The sequence below is a fragment of the Somniosus microcephalus genome, chromosome 21, assembly GCF_052327205.1.
Source record: "Somniosus microcephalus isolate GS21.2 chromosome 21, FLI_Smic_1.0, whole genome shotgun sequence".
Taxonomy (NCBI): domain Eukaryota; kingdom Metazoa; phylum Chordata; class Chondrichthyes; order Squaliformes; family Somniosidae; genus Somniosus; species Somniosus microcephalus.
In genome coordinates this window covers 24,308,400-24,331,678 of record NC_141007.1, presented here as the reverse complement: position 1 = coordinate 24,331,678, position 23,279 = coordinate 24,308,400, and the positions used below count along the sequence as shown (strand labels likewise).

At 49.6% G+C, this 23,279-nt stretch overlaps 1 protein-coding gene across 6 annotated transcripts in view; it reads right to left on the bottom strand.

Moving 5' to 3' along the window:
• Window positions 1–17,607, bottom strand: part of dhrs7cb (dehydrogenase/reductase (SDR family) member 7Cb) — a 52,221-nt gene extending 34,614 nt beyond the window's left edge. Inside the window, exons 1-4 of one of the 6 annotated variants that reach the window (XM_085963353.1) lie at window positions 17,440–17,607; window positions 17,071–17,345; window positions 14,554–14,579; window positions 8,921–9,078 (exon numbers count right to left, since the gene is read on the bottom strand). In XM_085963353.1, coding sequence (XP_085819479.1) covers window positions 8,921–9,074 — 154 coding nt within the window. In that variant the 5' untranslated portion in view covers window positions 9,075–9,078; window positions 14,554–14,579; window positions 17,071–17,345; window positions 17,440–17,607. Of the gene's footprint in view, window positions 1–8,920; window positions 9,079–14,402; window positions 14,529–14,553; window positions 14,580–17,047; window positions 17,385–17,439 lie in introns of those variants that run through there. The other 5 variants (XM_085963356.1, XM_085963351.1, XM_085963357.1 and 2 more) reach the window with 5 other exon arrangements.
• Between the last annotated feature and the right edge of the window lie 5,672 nt (window positions 17,608–23,279).

Genomic DNA, 23,279 nt, shown 5'->3' with positions numbered 1-23,279 from the left:
CATTTGGAGCACTGAAATAAAGCGTTTCCAGCTAACAGGAGGTCAAGCTTCAATCAAAGCTTAAAGTGCTCTTATTACCATCTTTCTGCTTGGCTTGAGCCCTGCACGTTACTCCCGTCAAATTCGGCAGCTTGACAGTTTCCACCTCCAATACCCAGGGTCCATCACACACATGGAGTGGCAGAACAAAATGACCATTTTGCGAGACCATTGAGTCTACCAAGACCACTGGCATTGAGGCCATTCTGATACGTGTACAGCTACGCTGGTCGGGTCACAATGGGCCAGGTTTTACTGCTTAGCTGTTGAGCATTATCTGGGTGGAGTACAGAAAGGTAAGTCTAGTGGGGAGGTTCGCACATCCTTACAGAACCCACTGGATTCTCCTCTCATTGTAAAGGTTAATCAAATTGTCTTGAGGTCTTTATATTAACTTTTAGCTTTTCAAATGTTGTGTTTCAGTAATGTTCAGTTAGTCTGTGGCAAATAAAAGTTGGCTGCATATAGTGACACCACTATTCTCGGCCAGAATGGAGATGATTGGGACCTGGTCACGCCTGGAGACCACACTGCTGTAAGTGGCTGGGATTGATTGTACGCACGAGTTCTGTTTGTTGTAGTTTGTAGAGGACCTTTTTAAATAGACTTTGTTGCTTTGCTGTTTGCTGAAAAATGCATTGTTTGGCTGTAAGCCCTGCCGGCTGTAAATTGCGCCCTGTATCCAACTCATTGGCTGACACTCCGGTGGTGTCAATAGACACTCTGGCCGGTGCGGGCGGTCGGCGTGGCAGGTCGGAACTGCGTTCTTATCATCCCGCTCCTCAGAGCAGCTTTCCGTTAATGGCGCCTATTAAGGCAGGCCTGTGCGTTTCCCGGCCCTCTTAAATGGTGCAGGTCTGATGATGTCATCGATGACTCATTTCCAGCAGGGATATTTAAAGCAGCCTTGGCCACATTGCATTTGAAGATTCATCTAGGAGTGTGCAGGGAATACACATCACCATCTGGTTATTGCTCAGCCTTGCAGAGATGGCCTCACAGAGACAGAGGGCTGCACCCAGGTTTTCCGATGACTCCCTACATATTCTTGTGGAGGGAGTCAGAGCACGCAGGAAGGTCCCCTTCCCTGCTGATGGGTGCAAGAGACCTCCCCAGGAGACTAAAAGAGCCTGGCTCCAAATTGCAGAGGAGGTGAACAGCAGGGATGTGCTGAGGAGGACCTGGGTGCAGTGCCGGAAGCGCTTCAATGATCTCATGAGATCAGGGAAGGTGAGTGCAAAACCACACTCAACTTCATCCTGCTGTGCCTGTCATCACATCCCCATCACTCTGCCTTCCCAAGCCTGCTCCTGCACATCATTACTCACACTAACAAACCTTGCACATTCACCCCTCTCTCTCTACATACTCACATCCCCATCTGACTAACCATCCCTCACACTCACCCTCATCCTAATGCAATCATACCAACTAACAGCACACAATGAGGCCATTTGGCACTGGCACCACACTCCCTCATAGTCACCCTCTAAAGATGTAACCCACACATTCCTTACACTCATGCCATTCACTCACTCAAACTTCTCTTCTTTCCCTCCTTGCAGGAGAAACGAGCACACAATAACAGGGAGAGGGAGAGAATCAGAGGTGGCCCTCCATCCTTCACCACTGACAGCAGCAGAGGAGGTCGCCCTGGAGGTTTCAGGAGTTGCGGAGCAGCTGGCGGTGGGTGACGGAGAGAGGGGGACCTCTCGGCAACCTGGTGACAGAATTACATCTCATACAGCCATATGGCATATAGCAGGCACCATCACAAGACGTAAGCACACCCAGCACCAGTGCAGATACACACACGTCGGTGGGTCCTACGTGAGATAGAGTAGTGTTGTCACCTGGTGTCTCACAAGTCACAAGTGAGCAAGAGGAGATGGTGGAGACGGGGACAGCAGTAGAGACTCCTCGCCGGAGGGCACAGAACACTCCCAGCTCTGCTCAGCTGCATGCAAACGCTCTGCCTGGGGGGCCATTGAGAAAGAGGGCGATCCTGGAGGTGCAGGAAGAAGTGCAGGAGGATCTGACAGTTTTTGCGGCCGTGATGTCTGCAAATGTGCAGAGAATGGCGGAGCCCATCTCCATGAGCACCACTATGTCACAGGTGATGACGACTGTAAGCTCTTCCATGAAAAGGAAGGCCACCTGCATGGAGCAGCTAATGCGCCACTCACATGAGCATATGCTATCTATGGGGAACAGATGGCAGAGGCTTATAGACCTCCTCTCTAGGAGGGATGTCAACATAGACTTGGGTCCTCATGGCCCCACTGCTGTGCAGCAAAGTGCTCTCTCTCATCCTTGCTAGCAGGGAAGTGCAGATGGCCCATGCGAGGGATGATGGTGAGAGGGGACATGGAAGTGGGGGCTCCTCTCACACTTCTCCCCCGTTGCCTCTCCCTCAGTCAGAGCCCCAGATGCCTCCTCGAATCGCGATGGCCGAGACTTCCCCTGCACAGTCGCAGGAGGAGCAGACTTTGGCGGGGCCATCACAGGCTCCAAGATTTAGAGGACATCTGTCAAAGTGGCGACACAGTCGCAGCAGGGAAGTTAGCAGGCTGCCTCTCCCTCTGCTGAAGCCACAGGGGTTGCACCTCGTAGAAGCACGCAAAAATGAAAAATGACACAGAAGTAGATGCACAAGGGTAAGCACATGGGCGTTTAAAGAAGTGATATTGTTAAGGTTCCATTACTGTTATGTCACATATAAAACTATTTATTTTCACCACTTTCCAGACATGCCCATTTTTCTATGCTACTTTGGAAGTGACTTTGTGAGTTGGAGCGAATGGTGAGACATAACGTTACCTCCAGCAATGGGAGTCAGTGTGAAAGAAATGGCTTGGTCATTGTAGGGATGCTTTATGGTGTTGTGGGGGGTGGGTGGGGGGGGTCGAGGGAACCTGGCCCAGCATGTGGCAGCCATATGGGTGTAATGCAGGAAGTTAAGTAAATCTGGCCATGATGAGGCCACCACTGGCCTCCTGGGCAGCAATGTGCTCGGGTGCTGCTGGCATCTGGACCTCAGATTCCTGCTGCTCCTCCTCATTGTCTTCCAGCTGATGCTCATCATCCTCCTCCTCCTTTGAAGAGGCTGTGCACTCTGCACCTTGCTCCTCATGCAGCACAAATCCTCGCTGCTGTGCTATGTTGTGCAGCACGCAGCAGACCACGATGATTCTGGTGACTCTGGCTGGTGCATAAGGAAGGGCTCCTCTAGATCTGTCAAGGCATCTGAAGCACATTTTCAACATGCCTATTGTTTCCTCTATGACACATCTGGTGGACATGTGGCTTTCATTATATCTCTCCTCGGCCTCAGTACTTGGCCTCAAGGGTGTCATGAGCCACGTCTTCAGTGGATAGCCCTTGTCTCCAAGCAGCCAGCAAGTGTGTTTGGTGGTGTGAAGAGCTGAGGGAGGGTGGACTGGCACAAGACGAGAGAGTCATGACAACTGCCAGGGAATTTGGCACACACATGCATGATGATCTTCCTCTGATTGCAGACCAGCTGCACATTGAGGGAGTGGAAGACCTTGTGGTTCACAAACACTCCTGGGTGATAATGGGGTGGCCTAATGGCCACATGTGTGCAGTCGATGATGCCCTGCACCCGTGGGAAGCCAGGCAGAGTGGCAAAGTCAAGCGCTGCCCAGCAACACTGGCATCATCAGTAGCAAAGTTGATCAAATTGGCTGACTTGTCAAAAATGGCATTGGTGACCTGTGTGATGCATCTGTGGGTGGCCGACTGCGAGATGCTGCAAAAGTCTGCTGTAGATCCCTGGAAGGAGTCTGAGGCGAAGAAGTTGAGGGCGCTGGTGACTTCGACAGCCACTGATAAGGCATATCCACCCGGTCCTCTGGGCTGCAGGTCTTGCTCCAGCAAACTGCAAATGTCTGCGACGACCTGGCACGATAGCCTGAGCCTCCTTTGACATTGCTGCTCAGTCATGTTGAGGAAGCTCATCCTCTGCCTGTATCCCCTGTGTTGGGGGTATTGTCTCCGGCGCGGTGCAGCCCTGCGCTGGTGCCATCTGCCCTGTGCAGCATCAGGTCATTGAGGAGAATGTTGTTGTTGCTGCTGGTGTTGGGGCTCATCCTAGTCCAATTCTGAGGACCAAGGTGGGACAGTATAAATGGCACCCGTGCTGATGTAATAGATGGCAGGTCAAGTAGAGATCAGAGGAGCAATCTGTCAATGGTGTGATAGTATCAATGAGAAGATAGTGTCTTTCGAATTTGCAGAAAAGACTTGCAAAATCTAGACACTGAAATCTATGCTCAAAATGCACTCAACAAGAACCTTTCCCTTAGGCAAGTAATGAGGTGTCATGTGGGAGTATTTATTGCGCTTTCCATGCTCTCCATTAATGACCTCGATCAATGGCCACTGAGCTTCCGCCTCAGCTTGACAGACGTGGTTCGCGAGCTGCGTGATTCCCGTGGTCACGCAGTGAAATTCAAAAGGTCTGGTTAAAAACGCTGTTAAGGGTCTGACAGCAAGGTATTAATGAGCTAAATTAGGTTGCCCACCTCTGCCGTTCGGGTCCGTGCCACGCTGGCAAACGCACCCGAGTTAAAGCTATGAGGAGGCGGGATCCGACGCGCTCCCATTTTTTGCGACTTTTATTCCCGACCTGCCTCCAATCCCGCACGCACGGCTGCATGAAAATTCTGGTCCTATAGATCTCTCCGCTGTCCTCCCAGAACAAGGTCACATTTGTGCAAGGCAAGTGATAACGTCGCCTGTAGGGGGGAGCCTTTGTTCATTAATGTCTCTGTAACTCTCTCCGGTTAAATGATCTGATTGACAGTTTGGTCAAGGGAAAGCTGGAACAAAGTTGGGGAGTTATTCCTGTTAAAACACCCTATTGGTAAGGGTGAACAGCTAATTGGATGAGGTAAAAACAGAAAATGCTGGAAATACTCAGCAGGTCAGGCAGCATCTGTGGAGAGAGAAACAGAGTTAACCTTTCAGTTCTGACGAAGGGTCATCGACCTGAAACGTTAACTCTGTTTCTCTCTCCACAGATGCTGCCTGACCTGCTGAGTATTTCCAGCATTTTCTGTTTTTAGTTCAGATTTCCAGCATCCGCAGTATTTTGCTTTTGTAATTGAATGAGGTAATGCTATGAAGCACGTGGATTCTCACGTAGCCGAGTTGAAAAAAAAGGTTTAAAAGGAGGGGGGTTAGGAGAGAGATCTCAGAAGTCAATGAGACCTGATTAGCTGTGAACTCGTCCCCTCGAGCTCGAGAACTTTAACGTGTGAAATCTCCAGTGAACTCACAAGGTATCGCCATAAGTGTGTGTGTAATTATTATGAAGAATAGTTATCACTGTATGCTTAATACAGGAAACTTTCGATTTACCGGCACCTAAATAACCGGAAATCTCGGTTAACCGGCAAAATTCAGGAGTAGGTTCAGGTAACTTTTATTACTTGCCTTCCTCCATTTGTTGCTGTGCAAGGGTGTGGCTGCAGCTGTTGCTAAGCTACAGAGACGCTTGTAACTTGTGGCCATTGTTCTGAAGCTGTTGCTTTATACGGAGCTCAGCTCCATATCTTTTACTATAGCTTTCGGTTATCCGGAATTTTTGATGAACCGGCACCACGTCGGTCCCGTCGGTGCTGGATAAAAAAAAGTTTCCTGTACTCTATGCACATCAACAATAAGTGCTTTTGAACCCTATTATTTTGAGGAGTAACTTATCAACTTATATGCAAGAACACCCATCCTCTAAAACTATTAAATTAAATGGAAGTAAGATCCAACGGGTTCTGTTACTGTGCAGTCACTGTTGTTTTCAAGGCAAACACAGCAGCCGATTTACACACAGCAAGGTCCCACGAATAGCAAATGATCTGATGACCAGTTTGTCCTTTCTTGGTATTAGATATTGCCCTGGTATCTTTTACATCCACCCAAACAGGCAGACAGTTTAATGGCCTGCCCCTCAATCTTGCACTGAACTGGCTGCCCAGATCATGTGCTCAAGTCCTAGAGGAAGCTACAAAAAAGAATAGAACTGTAGGCACGACAACATCTGAAATAACAACAGAAAATGCTGGAAAAACTCAGCAGGCCAGGCAACATCCGTGGAGAGAGAAATAGAGTCAACGTTTCAGGTCAAAACCCTTCGTCAGGACTGAAAAAACGCAGGAAATGAAACAGATTAAAAGGCCAGTTTGGGGGCTGGGAAATGGGGATGAAAGAACAAAAGAGAAGTGAAGAGACATTAAGAGGTATTCAAAATGAGACGAGGTGGTGATAGGACTAGTAAAGAGACAAAAGACGGCTCTAGATTAGGTGTGAAATGCACTGGCAGAATGAGACAGCTGCCATGTGGGAGAGAAAAACAGGGGGAAGGGCACAAAACAAAGGTGTGGATAAAAAATATAAGTAATGACAACATGAAGGGTTTCAGTAAGTTAAGACCATCAAAATCCTTTTTTCTTTAAGTTTTGGTAAATTATGTGAAAGAAACTGTGGCATGAACATTTTCACCTTTTTTGTATTTTTTCCCTTCAGATTTCTCCCCTCCCAGCCACCCCACCCCCCAAAAGTGCGGACTCTTGTTGGGTAAGGTTCCGCAGGCTCCAGCCACACCAGTCCAGTACATCACCCCGATTCTTCGTGTGCAAGCCTAAACAACAGTATGTGTTGGCAAGCCATTTCAGATTGAGGTATTACAGCCGAGCCTTTTCGTCTCCTTCCCCCGAAGCCCGCTCATGTTCGCTGGACAGCTGTTGTAGTAGGGTTGTCTGGTTATGATATAAGATTATAAGTAAGTTATGTGTAACGTTAAAAAAGAAAGCCAGTTGTGGGGGGTTTTGCTGGGTGAATAGAAGAAAATCAGTGTTGATCAGTGAGCATTGGCTATGGGAAGAACACACTCGACTGTGGAGAGAGGCAGAAAGTGTGAGAGATGTACTTGGGAATAAAGGGTTGTTGTTTGATCACATTCCTGAGTGGATTCTAACAGAACCCTAATATATCAACCATCATAGCTGGAACCCTGCCTGACTTTTTCCCTCCCTCGTCCAGTGGTGCAGAGGCCAATGACAGTGCCTCCAACAATAGCACAGACCAAGGATCTGGGATAAGCCCATTTCTAGTTGAGTAGACTAGGCCTATATTCTCTAGAGTTTAGAAGAATGAGAGGTGATCGCATTGAAACATATAAAATTCTTACAGGGCTTGACCGTGTAGATGCAGGGAGGATGTTTCCCCTGGCTGAGGAGTCTAGAACCAGGGGTCACAGTCTCAGAATAAGGGGTCGGCCATTTAGGACTGAGACGAGGAGAAATTTCTTCACTCAGAGGGTTGTGAATCTTTGGAATTCTCTATCCCAGAGAGCTGTGGCTGCTCAGTCGTTGAGTATATTCAAGACAGAGGTCGCTAGATTTTTGGATACTAAAGGAATCAGTGGATATGGGGCTAGTGCAGGAAAGTGGAGTTGAGGTAGAAGATCAGCCATGATTTTATTGAATGGCAGAGCAGGCTCAAAGGGCCGACTCCTGCTCCTATTTCTCATGTTCTAATTAGCTTTTCCTTACTTTTATTCACTGGCTAACAGAAAAGGAGGGAATTGGTATTGAATCTCATGACTGGGCAAGAAAGATAGAAATTGTCTTTGATATCTTCAGTTTCATGACCAATGAATTACTTGTTTCGTTCACAAATACTGCAGGCAACTTGCACACAGCAAGTTCCACAAACAGCAAATGAGATAAATGACCAGATAATCTGTTTTTGGTGATGTTGGTTGAGGGATAAATGTTGACCACAATACTGGGAGAACTTGCTGCTCTTCTCCGAATATTGCCATGGGATCTTTAAAGTCCACCTTGAACAGACAGCTTTGGTTTAACGTTTCATCCGAAAGACGGCACCTCTGACAATGCAGCACTTCCTCAGTACTGCACTAAAGCGTCAGACTAGATTTTGTGCTCAAGTCCTGGTGTGGGGTGAGAGTGCTACCAACTGAGCTAAACTGCCACAGGCAGACACTAAATGGAGGCCCAGAGATAAATAGAAAGCTGCCTCGATTGCCTTGTAAGTAAAGGCACCTGCCAGTGTAGTCATATGGAAAACAGATCTTGGGTTTGATTCCCAATCTACATTTTTAGCTGTTCCCAGCTGAGAGAGCAATTATTTCAGTGCTCCCGAGCTAAGGCGGTGAAAAATCCACCAGGAATTTTGGTCCTGATCATTGTTTGATGACCCCTACTAGAAAGATCACTAGTGTGAATGTTGGTTGATGGCAGAATTGAGCTTAACTGTGCTACTATCCATAGCGAGTAGCCCGCCGAGATTCCCTGTCAGAGGTTCCAAAGCAATAGTGGTCACTTGGGTAAAGCACCAGAAGGTTGGTACCACACTGGCAAGGGTCAGCATTTTAAGGAAAGAAAATTGGAAGAAAATGTTTAAAAAGAGATACATAGAAGAGAACCCACAGATGAAGTGGCCTCTGACCAGTCCTACAACCTACATCTCTGCACTCTTCCAATTCTGGCCTCTTGCGCATCCCCTATTTTAATCGCTCCACCATTGGCAGCCGTGCCTTCAGCTGTCTAGGCCCCAAGCTCTGAAATTCCCTCCCTAAACCTTTACAGCTCTCTCTCTCTCTCTTTCCTCCTTTAAGATGCTCCTTAAAACCTACCTCTTTGACCACACTTTTGGTAACGTGTCCTAATATCTGCTTATGTGGCTCAGTGTCAAATTTTGTCTGATAACGCTATTGTGAAGCACCTTGGGATGTTTTACTCTATATAAATGCAAGTTGTTATATGGTAACCTTTTTTATATGGCAAAAGTCCAAATAAATGCAGGAACTATTCACAAAGAATACTGGATTTCTCACCTTTCCCAAGTCCTGATATAGCATCGGTTATCACGATCACTTTGTTCCGCACAGCTGATTTGGACATCAGTCGCATTATTCTTTTGTAAATGTAAGCAATGCCAGCAATCCCAGCCACCAATAAAGGGAGAATCAATAAAGCCAGAGCACCCATCTCTCTGCAATTAGCAAAAACACAGTGATCAGTGCCACATAATTGATGCTACAAAAACAGTGATCAGTACTATAAAAGGTAGTAATCAGTATAATAAAAACAGTTACCAGTACTACAAAAAGCAATAATCGGTACTACAATAAATAGTGATCAGTACTTTTACAAATATATAGCGATCAGTGCTACACAACAGGGTGATTGGTACTACAAAAATACAGTGATCAATACTACAAGCACAGTGATTAGTACCAGAAAAAAGTGATCAGGATAACTAAAATTTTGATCAGTACTACAAACACACTGATAGTTGCAACAAGAAATAGTGATCTTTACTTCAAAACATCATGGGGGGAGAAATGAGCTAACCCCTGAAAACAAGCGTGGGCAACGCGGGTACGCGATTAACCCGCACCCGTTCATTGTGTTGCGGGTGGCACAGTAAACTCGTGCTGCCTGCTGCTGTACATGGTTGCAGTGGGCAGCCAGCGATACCCGCGCTGGTCATTGGCTGCAGGCATTGGGGGGGGGGGGGGGGTCCGCTATTATACTTTGAGTAATGGGTGAACATGTGAGATAACGTGCAGCACTAGTTTTCAGACACTGCGCTGGAGGTCTTGGTGGAAAGAAGGAGGGACATCCTGTATCCAAAGTAGCAGCAGCAGCAGAGGTCAATGGCAGGAGTGTTGCTCCAAGAACATGGATGCAGTGCAGGAAGAAATTTAATGATCTCACACGAGTTGTCAGTGAGTTCAATCTTCAAATGCCATATCCTACCAACTGCACCACTAGCCTCATCCACTGCTCAATTCACTACACCCCATCACTCACCTCCCAACAATCTTTATTCATCAGGACTCAACCCTACCATTCATATGCTTTACCTCACCCTCACACACTGTTGCAAGCCTCACACCCACAACTCACAGCTCGCACACATTGGCAGCTATTCAACCATGACAGCCATATCACCCACACATATTGCACGACACGCACTGACACACTTCACTCTTTCTTGCAGGAGAAGGTGGCGCATAACAGCAAGTAGCAGCAAAGAACTGGAGGTGGACAAGTGCCTGCATGTTTTAAGCCCCATGGAGGAGGCAGTGCTGGCCATCATGGGAAGGGGCATTGCTGAGGCTGTAGCCACTGGCGGGGCTGAAAGGATCGATGATGAGGGTATCTGCTTACCTAATCCTCCTCCTCTCATCCCACTTCTCCCTCACCCCACAATCCCTTCAGACTCAAAAGCTGCAGATGGTGTAAGCACGCACTTCTTACTTTCTCCTCTTCCCTCACCAGAACCCAACCCTTGACCCTTTTTCATTTTAGATACCCAAGAACTGGAACCTTCCCAAGTCGGTGGAGGAAGAGGAAGAAGACAGTGACGATGAAGAGACACCGTCACTCGATCTTACACTGGCAGCCACCAGCTCAGAGATTGATACTGCGCATATTTTATAGGCTAAAATAGAGGAGGGATCTGCATGTGTTGAGACACCGGGCACAAGTGCACAGGAGCCAGGGCGGAGGAAAGGATAGCGCAGGTGCCAGCTCGCCGGAGGGCGAGGTCACACACTAGTTCTGCTGCAGAGGACACAGATGAGGACTTTGATGGGCCAGACTACAGAAGAAGGTTGATGGGTGTACATAACCAAATGCTTGGTGCACTAGAAAGCCTGCGCTCAGTGTCAAGGAGCATTGAGCCCAGCACCAACTTGGCACAGGGCTTTGCGGAAAGTTTGGAGTCCATTCTTTCCACCATAGAACGGGTGGTCACCTCCATCAGCACACCTGTGGAACCCACCATGATGCAGCATCTCATGATAGCAAAATACTGCGGATGCTGAAAATCCGAAATAACAACAGAAAATGCTGGAAAAACTCAGCAGGCCAGGCAACATCCGTGGAGAGAGAAATAGAGTCAACGTTTCAGGTCGAAACCCTTCGTCAGGACTGAAAAAACACAGGAAATGAAACCGATTAAAAGGCCAGTTTGGGGGCTGGGAAATGGGGATGAAAGAACAAAAGAGAAGTGAAGAGACATTAAGAGGTATTCAAAGCGAGACGAGATGGTGATAGGACTAGTAAAGAGACAAAAGACGGCTCTAGATTAGGTGTGAAATGCGTTGGCAGAATGAGAGACAGCTGCCATGTGGGAGAGGAAAAAAAGGGGGAAGGGCACAAAACAAAGGTGTGGATAAAAAAATATATGTAAAAATGTAATAGGGGCCGAGGTTATGATCTGAAATTGTTGAACTCGATATTGAGTCTGGAAGGCTGTAAAGTGCCTAATTGGAAGATGAGGTGCTGTTCCTCGAGCTTACGCTGGGTTTCCGTCGGGCAGCATCTGTCGGCCAATGTCACTACTTTCACTCAGAACTCTGATGGAAGCTGTTTGTGCTGCAGTGGAAGCTCAGACCGCTGCCATCATGGCTCTGGATACCAGTGTTCAAAGGGGCTTCCAGGGCATCACAGCAGTCCATCAATCTGTTCTCCAACAGATCAGTAGGATTGCTGAGGCACCACCCCGGAAGAGTGGCAGTGGGTCAGTGGAGCACGACCTGCTTTCCTCTCTCAGGATGACATCATCCCATGCTCCCACCCCTGCCAGTGCCCTTGCTGTTGCCTGTCAGCCCACACGGCTGCAGCCCTTGCTGAGTTGGTGCAGTCTGAAGCCGGGCCGACTAGGCCCAGAGCTGTTTTCTACTCCAACTTATTGACACCCACTCTATTCATTCTTTGCCAGAAACTCAAATCTATGGAATTCCTTACCTCCCTCAGTCCTCCCTTCCTCTTACAATCACCCTGCTTTTAAAACCTAGGCTTGACATCACCTAATCACTACGTTCTGATTATCTTGTCTTCTCTATGCTTTTCTCATTGTTGGCGGTGTCCTGAACCACAGACATTGACACTTTAACTAAGTTTCTCAGCTTAAAAAAAATTAGGTATCCACTTTTGAATATGTCAGCAAAGACTGCCTGTGGATTGAAAGTGACTTTTAACATTATTCTCTGGATCAAGGAAATGCTCCTTCACAGATAGCACAGTGAGTCCTCCTTGAAAGAAAGACTAACATTTCTGTAGCAACTTTCTCGACCTCAGGATGTCGCAAAGTGCTTTATAGACAATAAATTACTTTTTAAGTGTAGTCACTGTTGTAATGTAGGAAACACAGCAGCCAATTTGGGTGCAGCAAGCTCCCACAAACAGCAATGTGAAGGACCAGATAACCAGAGAGCTGTTTTGGTTGAGGGATAAATATTGGCCAGGACTTCCCTGCTCTTCTTCAAAATAATGCCATAGGATCTTTTATGTCCACTTCGGGCAGACAAAGCCTCGGTTTAACGTCTCATCTGAAAGATGGCACCTCCGACAATGCAGCACTCCCTCAGCACTACACTGGAGTGTCGGCCTGGATATTGTGCTCAAGTCTCTGCAGTGGGATTTAAACCCACAACCTTCTCAGAGGTATGAGTGCTACCAACTGAGCAGTGGCTGACACCGAGTACTAATGGAGACATTCAATCCTGGAGTCAACCCAAAACAGAGCTACAGGACTGATCCCTAGCATCATAGGACTGAGTTCTGAGCAAAGAATGCAGAAACTTGGTCTATTCCATCTTATAGGTTCTTATGAGAGACTTATAGGGGGAAAAATTGGGTTGTTTTGCGCCTCCCGTTAGCGCCCCGGGGAAGGGGGCGCTAATGGGACGCAAAGCACCTAGTGCCCGGGCCCGGCGCCACTAACACCTCCCGTGAAATTCAGCAGGAGGCTAGCAGTGGCAGTAGCGTCCTGCGGCGATGACGTCATCGCCGTGTGCATCGCCCCGCTCGCACCCCGGCCGCAAACTTCGGTCATGCCCTCTGACCTGCCGCCGGACAATATGTACGACAGGGTCAGGGTGCCGTTTTTGCGTCCGTGACGGCACTAAATAAACGGCAGATGCCGGGCGGCCATTTTTTGGGGGTCCGCCTGCCAGCACCTGTCCCCTTTCGCCTACTCATGCAGAGTACCGGCTGCGATCGCTCTTTTCCCGGCACCCCGCTCCCCGGTGGTCCGGCAGGGCCCCGGTGCGCGTTGCGTTAGGCCCCTCCCTTTTAATCAGGGGAGGGAGGTTTATAATATGTGCCGCCGCACATGGTGCTGTTGCACGTAGCACCATGATATTGAATGGTAGCGCCCCAGGAGGGAGGGGGAGCGCTTCCAGTAGCGCCCCGCCCCCTGCTTAGGGCGCTACCACTCAATTTACAGCGCGGGGGCGCTAACTTTTTCGGGGCGTTAAAAGTAGCGCCCCAAAGGGGGCGTGACTGAATTTTTCCCTATAACTTCATAATGAACCAACAAAGTTACACATTCATAGACTCTCACTTTATGTCATACTTCAACTCAGGTGGCAGCATGAGAATGGTTACTGGAGGATAAGAACATGCAGGCACAAAAAAAGAGTGGCCCTGTTACAAGAAAAGGCCAACCAGCAGAAAAACATTGATTTTAAAATCAGGTCTCCCTTTCAGTATCCTTTGTTAACAAGCACTGAGCATCTGGACTGATGTTTCAGCTCTCAAGTCAGGGTATGGTGCTTCAGCCCTATTAGAATAAAAGTCAACAACACAACAACTTGCATTTCTATAGCGAGAATCGAACAAAATTTGACACCGAGCCAAAGAAGAAGACATTGGGGCAGGTGACCACAAGCTTGGTCAAAGAAGTAGGCTTTAAGGAGGAGAGAGAGGTGGAGAGGCGCAGAGGTTTAGGGAGGGAATTCCAGGGCTTAGACGGCTGAATGCATGGTCGGCAATGGTGGGGTGAAGGAATAGAGGGGATGCACAAGAGGTCAGAGTTGGAGGAACGCAGAGTTCTCAGAGGGTTGTAGGGCTGGAGTATGTTACAGAGATACGGAGGGGCGAGGCCGTGGAGGGATTTGAACATGAGAATGAGAATTTTTAAATTGAGGCATTGGTGGACCAGGAGTCAATGTAGTTCAGCGAGCACAGGGGTGGTGGGTGAACGGGACTTGGTGCGAGTTTTGGATGCACTCAAGTTTATGGAGGGTGGAGGATAGGAGTCCGGCCAGGAGAGCATTGGAGTAGTCAAGCCTGCAGGTAACTAAAACATGGATGAGGGTTTCAGCAGCAGGTGAGCTGAGGCACGGGCGATATTAGGTGGAAGTAGGCAGTCTTGCTGATGGAGAGGACACGGGAGTCGATAGCCTTGGTGAGCCTTACACAGTTAGTGCACAGGCTGCTCGCACACTAGGTGCTTCCCGGATGCATTGCCCTCCACTGAATGCATTGAGCATGCAGCAAGGCCCAAGGCCAACCCACCCAAAATTACAGGAAGCCAACACCCAAAGAGCTGCAGCACTTCAGGTTGCTTTTCACTGTGTTGCCGGTCCTGGATCTTCTTTGCTCACCACTTTCCTGCTCAGTAATAGAGTAACATGAAGAAAGACCTGGGAGCAGGTTATCCGCTCACCTTCTCAGCTGGGTGGGGTATCGGGACTGTAGGCCGGGAAAAGAAGAAAATAATAAATAACTTACAAAAATACAACTCTATGCCAACAAGAAATCTGAAACATTTTGTGAAAGCCCGCAAACTCTTTCACACACACAGCGAGAAGCCACACGGGATGCATATTTCACTGGTAACTCAAGAGTGAAGAACCCATAAATGAATTATATTTAATCACGGAGAGTGGCATAAACATGGCATGCCTCAGCTCCACGTCATGTATTCTGCTCACACTGCTTGCCCTGCTGAGTAACTGAAATGATAGAAGTTACATTTTGCCACAGACCCTTAGATTGCCAGCAGGTCCAGAGAAATTCCAAGCCACCCGAGTTTGCCATTTTCTAAAGTTTTTGTCTCGCACACTGTGACACGAAACATACCCTGATAGCAATCTTCCCACTAAGCTGCGCGGCCGCGCAGTCATCTGCAAGGTCCCGCGCAGGCCGCTCACCGGCTTTTATATTGTAGATAGCCCGCATGCGCAAAAATTTGAATGGGGCGCGCATTGGGGGAAGCCATGCCGCGCAGGAGGCGGTGCAGGGGACATTGCCTAATAGTACAGTAATATTACATTTCTCCAAATTTCAGAAGTACATTTTTTACTGTAGCAATAACCTCTGTAATTAAGATAAGCATTTCAATAATAAATATAAATTTATGAAAAGAATTCACCATTTTCCTCCTGCTCACTTCGCATTTTCTTCTCTCTTCTACTTTTATTTTTTGTATTCGTATCCATAGTGAATTATTCTAGTCACATTTTACTACCTAATTATTTTCCCACAATTACAACAGTGACCCCATTTTCAAAAAGTACTTCATTGGCTATAAAGCGTTTGGGACATCCTGAGGTCATGAAAGGCACTATATAAATGCACGTTCTTCTTTCTTTCTAATACCTATTCTAAAAGATAGGTGTGCAGTTATATAGCACCATTGCCCCTCAGAAATGTCTCAGAGTGCTTTACACCCGGTGAATTATATGGAGGTGCATAACAAGAATGCTACCAACTGAACCAAACTCACGCTATTCTACATCTCTTTTTCTCAAAAACAAACATTTTAAAGTTGCTTCACAGCTCCTGGATCCTATTGGCCATTTGAGGTGAAAGTGGCATCCAGCAAATTGGCTTGGGATAGGCAGAGAATCAGCTACCAAGTCTGTATTATCAGTCAATAAAGGCACTAAAAATTACCCTATTTGCATCAATCAGCCAATCTTTAACCCAAGTTTTTCCACAATGAACACTCAAGTGCAAATACTAGCCCAAAAAGGTCACATCTGTGGCACCAGTAGCCCAGTTAATTCAAAATAACATGGCTTCACTGAAGTTTAAATGGGAACTAAATAGGTGCACAGATTGTAGTTACGCTAGATCATGTTATTAGAGAGCTTTTTTTGTAGTACCAGCTGTTCTCAATTATAAAAGAATAAGGATTTGCATATAAATAGCACATCATTCACGCGATGAGTTAACTTGCAGTGTGGCAACAGTTGCATGTAGGCAATCAAGGGCAACCATTTTGCATACATCAAGATCCCACAAACAGAATGACCATTTAATCTGTTTCAGTGGTGTTGGTTGTGGGAGGAAGATTGCCCAGAACACTATTAACACCTCCTGGCTCTTCCTTGAATAATGCCACGGGATCTGAATGGGACCTAAGTTTAACATCTGATGGACAGCATGTCCAACTATGCAGAACTCCTTTAATCCTGCAATGGAGCATCAACGTAGGTTATATGCTGAAGTTCTGAATGAGGCTTGAACCCTCAAACTTCTATATTCGAGGCAAGAATGATACCAACTGAACTAAACTCGAATTCCAGAATGAGGATGAGGAGATGTTAAACTGAGGCCTCATCTGCCCTCTCAGGTGGACGTAAAAGATCCCATCACACTATTCAAAGAAGAGTAGGGGAGATCTCCCGGTGTCCTGCCTAATATTTAGCCCTCAATTAACACCACTAAAAGAGATTATCTGGTTGTTTATTTCATTGCTGTCTGTGAGATCTTGCTGTGCACAATTTGGTTGCCAATTTTCCCTACATTGCAACAGTGACTAGACTTCATAATTACTTAATTGACTGAAAATCGCTTTGGGATATCCTGAGGTCGTGAAAGGTGCTATATAAATGCAAGCTCTTTCTTTATCCGATTTCCTCTGTGTGATATATGCAACATAAATGTGTTCTGCGTCACTGGGGAAAAGGTGCCCAATTGCAATATCAAAGTATGATACTGGACATCTTTTCTTTCAAATAACTTAATCACTCTGATCTCTATAAAACAAAATAGTTCACAATTTTTCCACAAACTGTGGAGAGAACATTTTTTTTTAGAAAGCAGCGAAACAATTTCTAACAATATGTATTCAACAAGTGTTTTGTTTAATTGAACCTATTTTAGGTCTGATCAAATCATTCATACAGACTCACAAGTTGTTTTAAAATCACCTTGAATTGTAAGATTCACTTACAGTTATAGCTGATCCAGAGATAAAAAGAGTTGTTGTGTTGTTCCAGAATAAGCTGATATTCCCAAGTGGGTCAGTTAGAAACCCTTGTCAGTCCACATTCAAAGCTTCACTCTTTTCACCTTCTGGTGAGCTGTGCACCAAAGGAGATCGCAGAAAGTGTTTTTAATAGCTAGAAGCTGAGTCAGTCATTTTCTACAGAGCTGAGTTGAACCTTCTCCCAAATACCAGCCTTGGTTCTCCCTCTCTGAATGTCATGTGATCCACCTAATGTCATTCTAATAATATACAAGCCAGAAACAGCTACATGTTACTGTGTACAGTATATCAGCTGCACAAGTGCATTAACCCGACAGACAACTGTGTACTTACTGCTCAAGGTGGCACCCCCTTTTCCAAAATAGAGAGTCTTGTAGGAGTCTATGTACTCCTAGCAAAAAATACTGAACTCGGAGAGGTTCAACAGAAAAGGTTTAATTGTTGAGGCTGCATGTTGAACACAAAATGGCGTCAGAGCCTACACCAAGTCTGACTGCCTTTCATCAGTCCACAGCTTCGACTGCTCCTCCCCCGCTCTGGGCTTAACTATGTTGCAGATCGAGTTTCTTAAAGGTGTGATCCTTCTTAAAGGCATGACGCCTGATTTATAGTCTATGGACCGAAAAGCAGAATGTGTCCTTTCTGTGATCGGTACGCCACACAGCTCTCCCCAGAATCCGCTAGTAGGGAGTATACGAACCGGCGTGGCGGCTTGATGGCACGGCCGGAACGGCTCTTGGCGGTTGGTGTCGGGAGCGGGGCGGTCGGACGCGTCGGGCTCTTAGGCGGTCTGCCCCGCGGTGGGGGTTGGCCCACTTGAACGGGTTCGTCGGGCTCTAGGTGCGCCAGCTTGAGCCGGTCGACCGACACCTTGTCAGTTCTGCCGCCCACTTCGAGGAGGAAGAACTTGTTCCCCGTCTGGAGTACCTTGTAGGGGCCGTAGAGGTCCTCGGTGGGCGTCATGGCGCACGAAAACAAATTTGGCCATGTGCAGGCTAGGTGGTACGCAGGTTGCTGGTTCGCCGTGCCGGCCGGTGGGTACCGGAACGAACTGTTGTGCTCGGTTGGCGAAAGCGCGGCATTGCTGGTCAGCCGACCAGGGGGTCGTGGCGGTGGGCAGGAACTCTCCGGGTACGCACAGCGGCTGGCCGTACACGAGTTCCGCCGCCGAGGCTTGCAGGTCTTCCTTGACCGCGGAGCGTAGGCCAAGTAGCACCCACGGGAGGCGGTCGATCCAAGCCTCGTCCTCGAGGCTGGCGCGGAGGGACGCCTTCATGGACCTGTGGAATCGCTCGCACAGTCCGTTGGCTTGGGGGTGGTAAGCCGTGGTGCGGTGAACGGCCACCCCGAGGTTTCGGGCGATGGCGGCCCACAGATCAGAGGTGAACTGCAGGCCTCTATCCGACGTCATGTCGGAGGGGACACCGAACCGAGCGACCCAGGTACCGATGAACGCCCTCGCGAATTCGGCGGTGGTGGTGGACGTCAGTGGAATGGCCTCGGGCCAGCGGGTGGTATGGTCCACGATTGTCAGCAGGTGCGTGTGACCTTGTGATGGCGGCAGGGGGCCGACGAGGTCGATGTGGACGTGGTCAAACCTTCTTTCTGGCACGGTGAACTCCTCGAGTGGGGCTTTGACATGCTGGTGGATTTTGGCACGCTGGCAAGCTATGCAGGATCTGGACCAGACGCGCACATCTTTGCGCAGGCCGCGCCAGACAAATCGGTTGGCCACCAGTCTAATGGACACGCGTGTGCCGGGGTGTGAGAGGCCGTGGACGATGTCGAACACCCGTTTTCGCCAGGACGCCGGGACTACGGGGCGGGGTTGCGCCAAGGAGGTGTCGCATTTGACTGCGACGGCGGACGGGCCGCAGGCGACGTTGGTCAGTCGCAGCCCTGGGAGGGTTGTGGGCGCGGAGAGCATATCGGGGTCAGTGCATTGCTCCGCTGCCAGTTGAGCATAGTCCACTGCCAGGTGGACGGCGGGGCGGGATAGGCAGTCGGCCACCACGTTGTCTTGACCGGAGACGTGCCGGATGTCCATGGTGAATTTGGACACCGCGGCGAGCTGGCGTTGTTGCCTGGCTGACCACGGGTCCGCAGATTTCGCCATCGCGAATGTCAGGGGTTTGTGGTCGACAAACACGGTGAAGGGGCGGCCCTCCAGAAGAAATCTAAAATGGCGGACTGCCAGGTACAGTGCGAGGAGCTCGCGGTCAAAGGCGCTGTATTTGGCCTCCGGGGGGCGCAGTTGGCGGCTGAAAAAGGCCAGCGGTTGCCAGGCCCCGTCGACCCACTGTTTGTACACGGCGCCGACCGCATGGTCGGAGGCGTCCGTGGTGAGGGCCACCCTGGCGTTGGGCTGTGGGTGAGCGAGCATGGTGGCGTCGGCGAGCGCCTTTTTGGTCGAGTCGAAAGCGGTCGACATATCCGCCGACCACTCGATCGCCATTCTGTCTTTCTTAGCCCGGAGGGCTTCGTATAGGGGCTGCATGAGGGAGGCCGCTCCGGGAATGAAGCGGTTGTAAAAGTTGATCATCCCCAAGAACTCCTGGAGGCCTTTGATGGTGGTAGGCCGGGGGAACTGCTGGACGGCTTGCACCTTGGCGGGCAGGGGAATGGCTCCGTCCTGCGTGATGTGGTGGCCGAGTAATTCGATCCTGTTGAGGCCGAATTGGCACTTGGCTGGGCTGATGATGAGCCCGTGCTCACTGAGCCGCTGGAACAGGGTGCGGAGGTGCTCGATGTGTTCCTGCTTGGAGGAACTAGCTACCAGGATGTCATCCAGGTAGACAAAGAGGAACTTCAGGTCCCGGAGGACCGAGTCCATGAGCCGCTGGAAGGCCTGGGCCGCGTTTTTGAGGCCGAAGGGCATTCGGAGGAACTCGAATAGCCCAAAAGGGGTGATTATGGCCGTCTTGGGAACGTCCGTGGGGTGGACTGGCACCTGATGGTAACCGCGCACCAGGTCGACTTTGGAGAAGACTGAGCGGCCGGCCAGTCTAGCCGAGAAGTCTTGAATGTGCGGTATGGGGTACCGATCCGGCGTGGTGGCGTCGTTTAGGCGCCGGTAGTCCCCGCAGGGGCGCCATCCCCCGTCGGGTTTGGTGACGATGTGGAGTGGGGAGGCCCAGGGGCTGTTGGAGCGCTGGATGATGCCGAGCTGTTCCATTGTGGCGAACTCGGCCCGCGCGATCTCCAGCTTGGCCGGGTCCAGCCTGCGGGCATGGGCATACACCGGTGGGCCTGTGGTGGGGATGAAGTGTTCTACCCCGTGCTTAGCAACTTTCGCGGAGAAGGTCGGGTTGGTGAGGTCTGGGAACTCAGCCAGGAGTGCTGAGTAGTCGTCCGTTGAGCGGGCGCGGCACTGCCACGCCACTTCGGTGGGTTGGGGGGGGGGCCATGGCACCCGGGATAGGTGACATGGTGTTCATGTCCACGAGGCGGCGCCGAGGCATGTCGACCAACAGGCCATGAGCGCACAGGAAATCTGCACCGAGGAGTGGGGAGAGCACCTTGGCGGTGATAAACTCCCAGTGGTAGCGGCGGCCTGCGAGGTCGATGGTGACGGTGCGGGTGCCGTACGTCCGGATGTCGGTGCCGTTGGCGGCAGCCAGCGCAGGCCCGCGGCCGCCTTGCTGGATCTCGAGGGCGGGCGCGGGGATGATGCTGCGCTGCGCGCCCGTGTCGCATAGTAAACGGCGTCCAGAGGCGCTGTCTGTAACATACAGCAGCGCGCCTGCTTGCCCCATGGCCATCGTGTAGGCCGGTGTGGGGGTGGTTGGAAACGTGCAGGGATGGCTGCAGCGGTGTGCCCGTGCGCCGAACCGGGTATGGAAGTAGCAGTAGCCCTGGGTCGGAGGGCTTGGGGGACGTGGGGGCCTCGTGGCCGAGCTGTGTGGCCGCGCGATAGAGGGTGGAGCGCGCGCCGATGCTGCGGAGGCCAGGTCGGGGGTGACGGCGTGGTTGGAGCTGGCGGACAGGAGATTATCGGCTTCGTCGGCCAGGGCCTCAAGGTCCGTGAGGCTGGACGCCACGATCGCCGGGCGGATGCTGGGAGGTAGTTGGCGGATAAAGAGCGTGCGGAAGAGGGAGCCGGGCGGTTTCTCGTCGGTCAGAGCAAGCATGTGTGAGAGCAAGTCTGACGGCGTGGAGTCACCAAGGCCCGGGAGGTCGAGGAGGTGGTAGTTGCGCAAAAATTGGGAGGCTGTGAATTTTTTAAGGAGTGCGGCCTTGAGATGTGCGTACTTGCCTCCCTCCGGAGGGTTTTGTAGTGATGTCCAGACTTTCGTGATTGTGGAGCTGCCCAGGGAGGCGAGGAGGTAGTCGTACATCGTTGCGTCGGCGGTGATGCTGCGGAGTCGGAATTGCGATTCGGCTTGAAGGAACCAGGCGGTGGCTAGGTTCTCCCAGAACTCCGGCAGCTTCACAGAAACTGCGTTTGTGTCAGCCATGGTTACGGTTAGGAGTCGTCCTGAGCGTCGGGGTCACCAATGTAGGAGTCTACGTACTCCTAGCAAAAAATACTGAACTCGGAGAGGTTCAACAGAAAAGGTTTAATTGTTGAGGCTGCATGTTGAACACAAAATGGCGTCAGAGCCTACACCAAGTCCGACTGCCTTTCATCAGTCCACAGCTTCGACTGCTCCTCTGGGCTTAACTATGTTGCAGATCGAGTTTCTTAAAGGTGTGATCCTTCTTAAAGGCATGACGCCTGATTTATAGTCTACGGACCGAAAAGCGGATTGTGTCCTTTCAGTGATCGGTACGCCACAGTCTCAAATTTAGAGCATCGCACAGTACAGTACAATGCTTACAATGATCTGATTCTTCCGACTAGTCAGCGCTGGCAATGGAGCTGGAGACATTCCCCACAGAGAGGGCAGGGATATAGAATCATAGAAATGATACAGCACAGAAGGAGGCCATTCGGCCCATCCTGCCTGCGCCAGCTCTTTGGTAGAGCTATCCAATTAATCCCACTCCCCTGCTCTTTCCCCAGAGCCCTGTAAATGTTATCCCTTCGAGTATTTATCCAATTCCCTTTTGAATGTTATTATTGAATCTGCTTCCACCACCTTCTCAGGCAAGTTTAGCATAACGTCCTTGCATTGCAGATCACAACTCGCAGAGTAAAAAAATATTTCCTCATGTCACCTCTGGTTCCTTTGTCAATCACCTTAAATCTGTGTCCTCCGGTCACGGACCCTTCTGCCACTGGAATCTGTTTCTCCTTATTTATTCTCTCAAAACCACTCATGATTTTAACACCTCTATCAAATCTCCTTTTAACCTCCTCTGCTCTAAGGAGAACAACCCCAGCTTCTCCTGTCTCTCCACATAACTGAAGTCCCTCATCCCTGGTACCATTCTAGTACAGGAAACCCTTTGGTATCTGGCACAGACGGGACCGGGATGGTGCCGGTTGATTAAAAATTCCGGATGACGGAGAGGGTTATCTACCAAGGCTATTTTTAACAAACAAAAATAAAAAAATCAAGAAATGTGCAGTATACAGTAATTGGGTACTCACCTACAGAATGTTGTGTTAAATGGATGGTGGAAGATAGAAACATAGAAACTAGGAGCAGGAGTAGGCCATTCGGCCCTTCGAGCCTGCTCCGCCATTCAACGAGATCATGGCTGATCATCCAAACCCTAGCACCCGGTCCCTACACTGACAGCCATCCCACCCAAGCCCTATCCCCGTAACCCCACGTATTTAATCCCCCCTAACACTAAGGGCCAATTTTTTTTATCATGGCCAATCAACCTAACCCGCACATCTTTGGACTGTGGGAGGAAACCGGAGCACCCGGAGGAAACCCACGCAAACACGGGGAGAATGTGCAAACTCCACACAGACAGCCACCCAAGGCCGGATTTGAACCCGGGTCCCTGGCGCTGTGAGGCAACTGTGCTAACCACTATGCCACCGTGATGCTTGATTAAGTACAGTACTGCCAGTTGAGGGTAATCCATAACTCTTTAATGACTTCCGACAGCGCCAAGAAGCCGAGTAGTGGCAGTTTGGAGAACTACCGCCACTGACTAACTTGGCCACCGCGGGAGACTCGGACTTGGACTTGACAACATTTCCGGTTATTGAGGTGTTGTTTTCGGAGTATGAATTTTGCCGGTTAATAGAGAATTCCGGACATTTAGGCGCC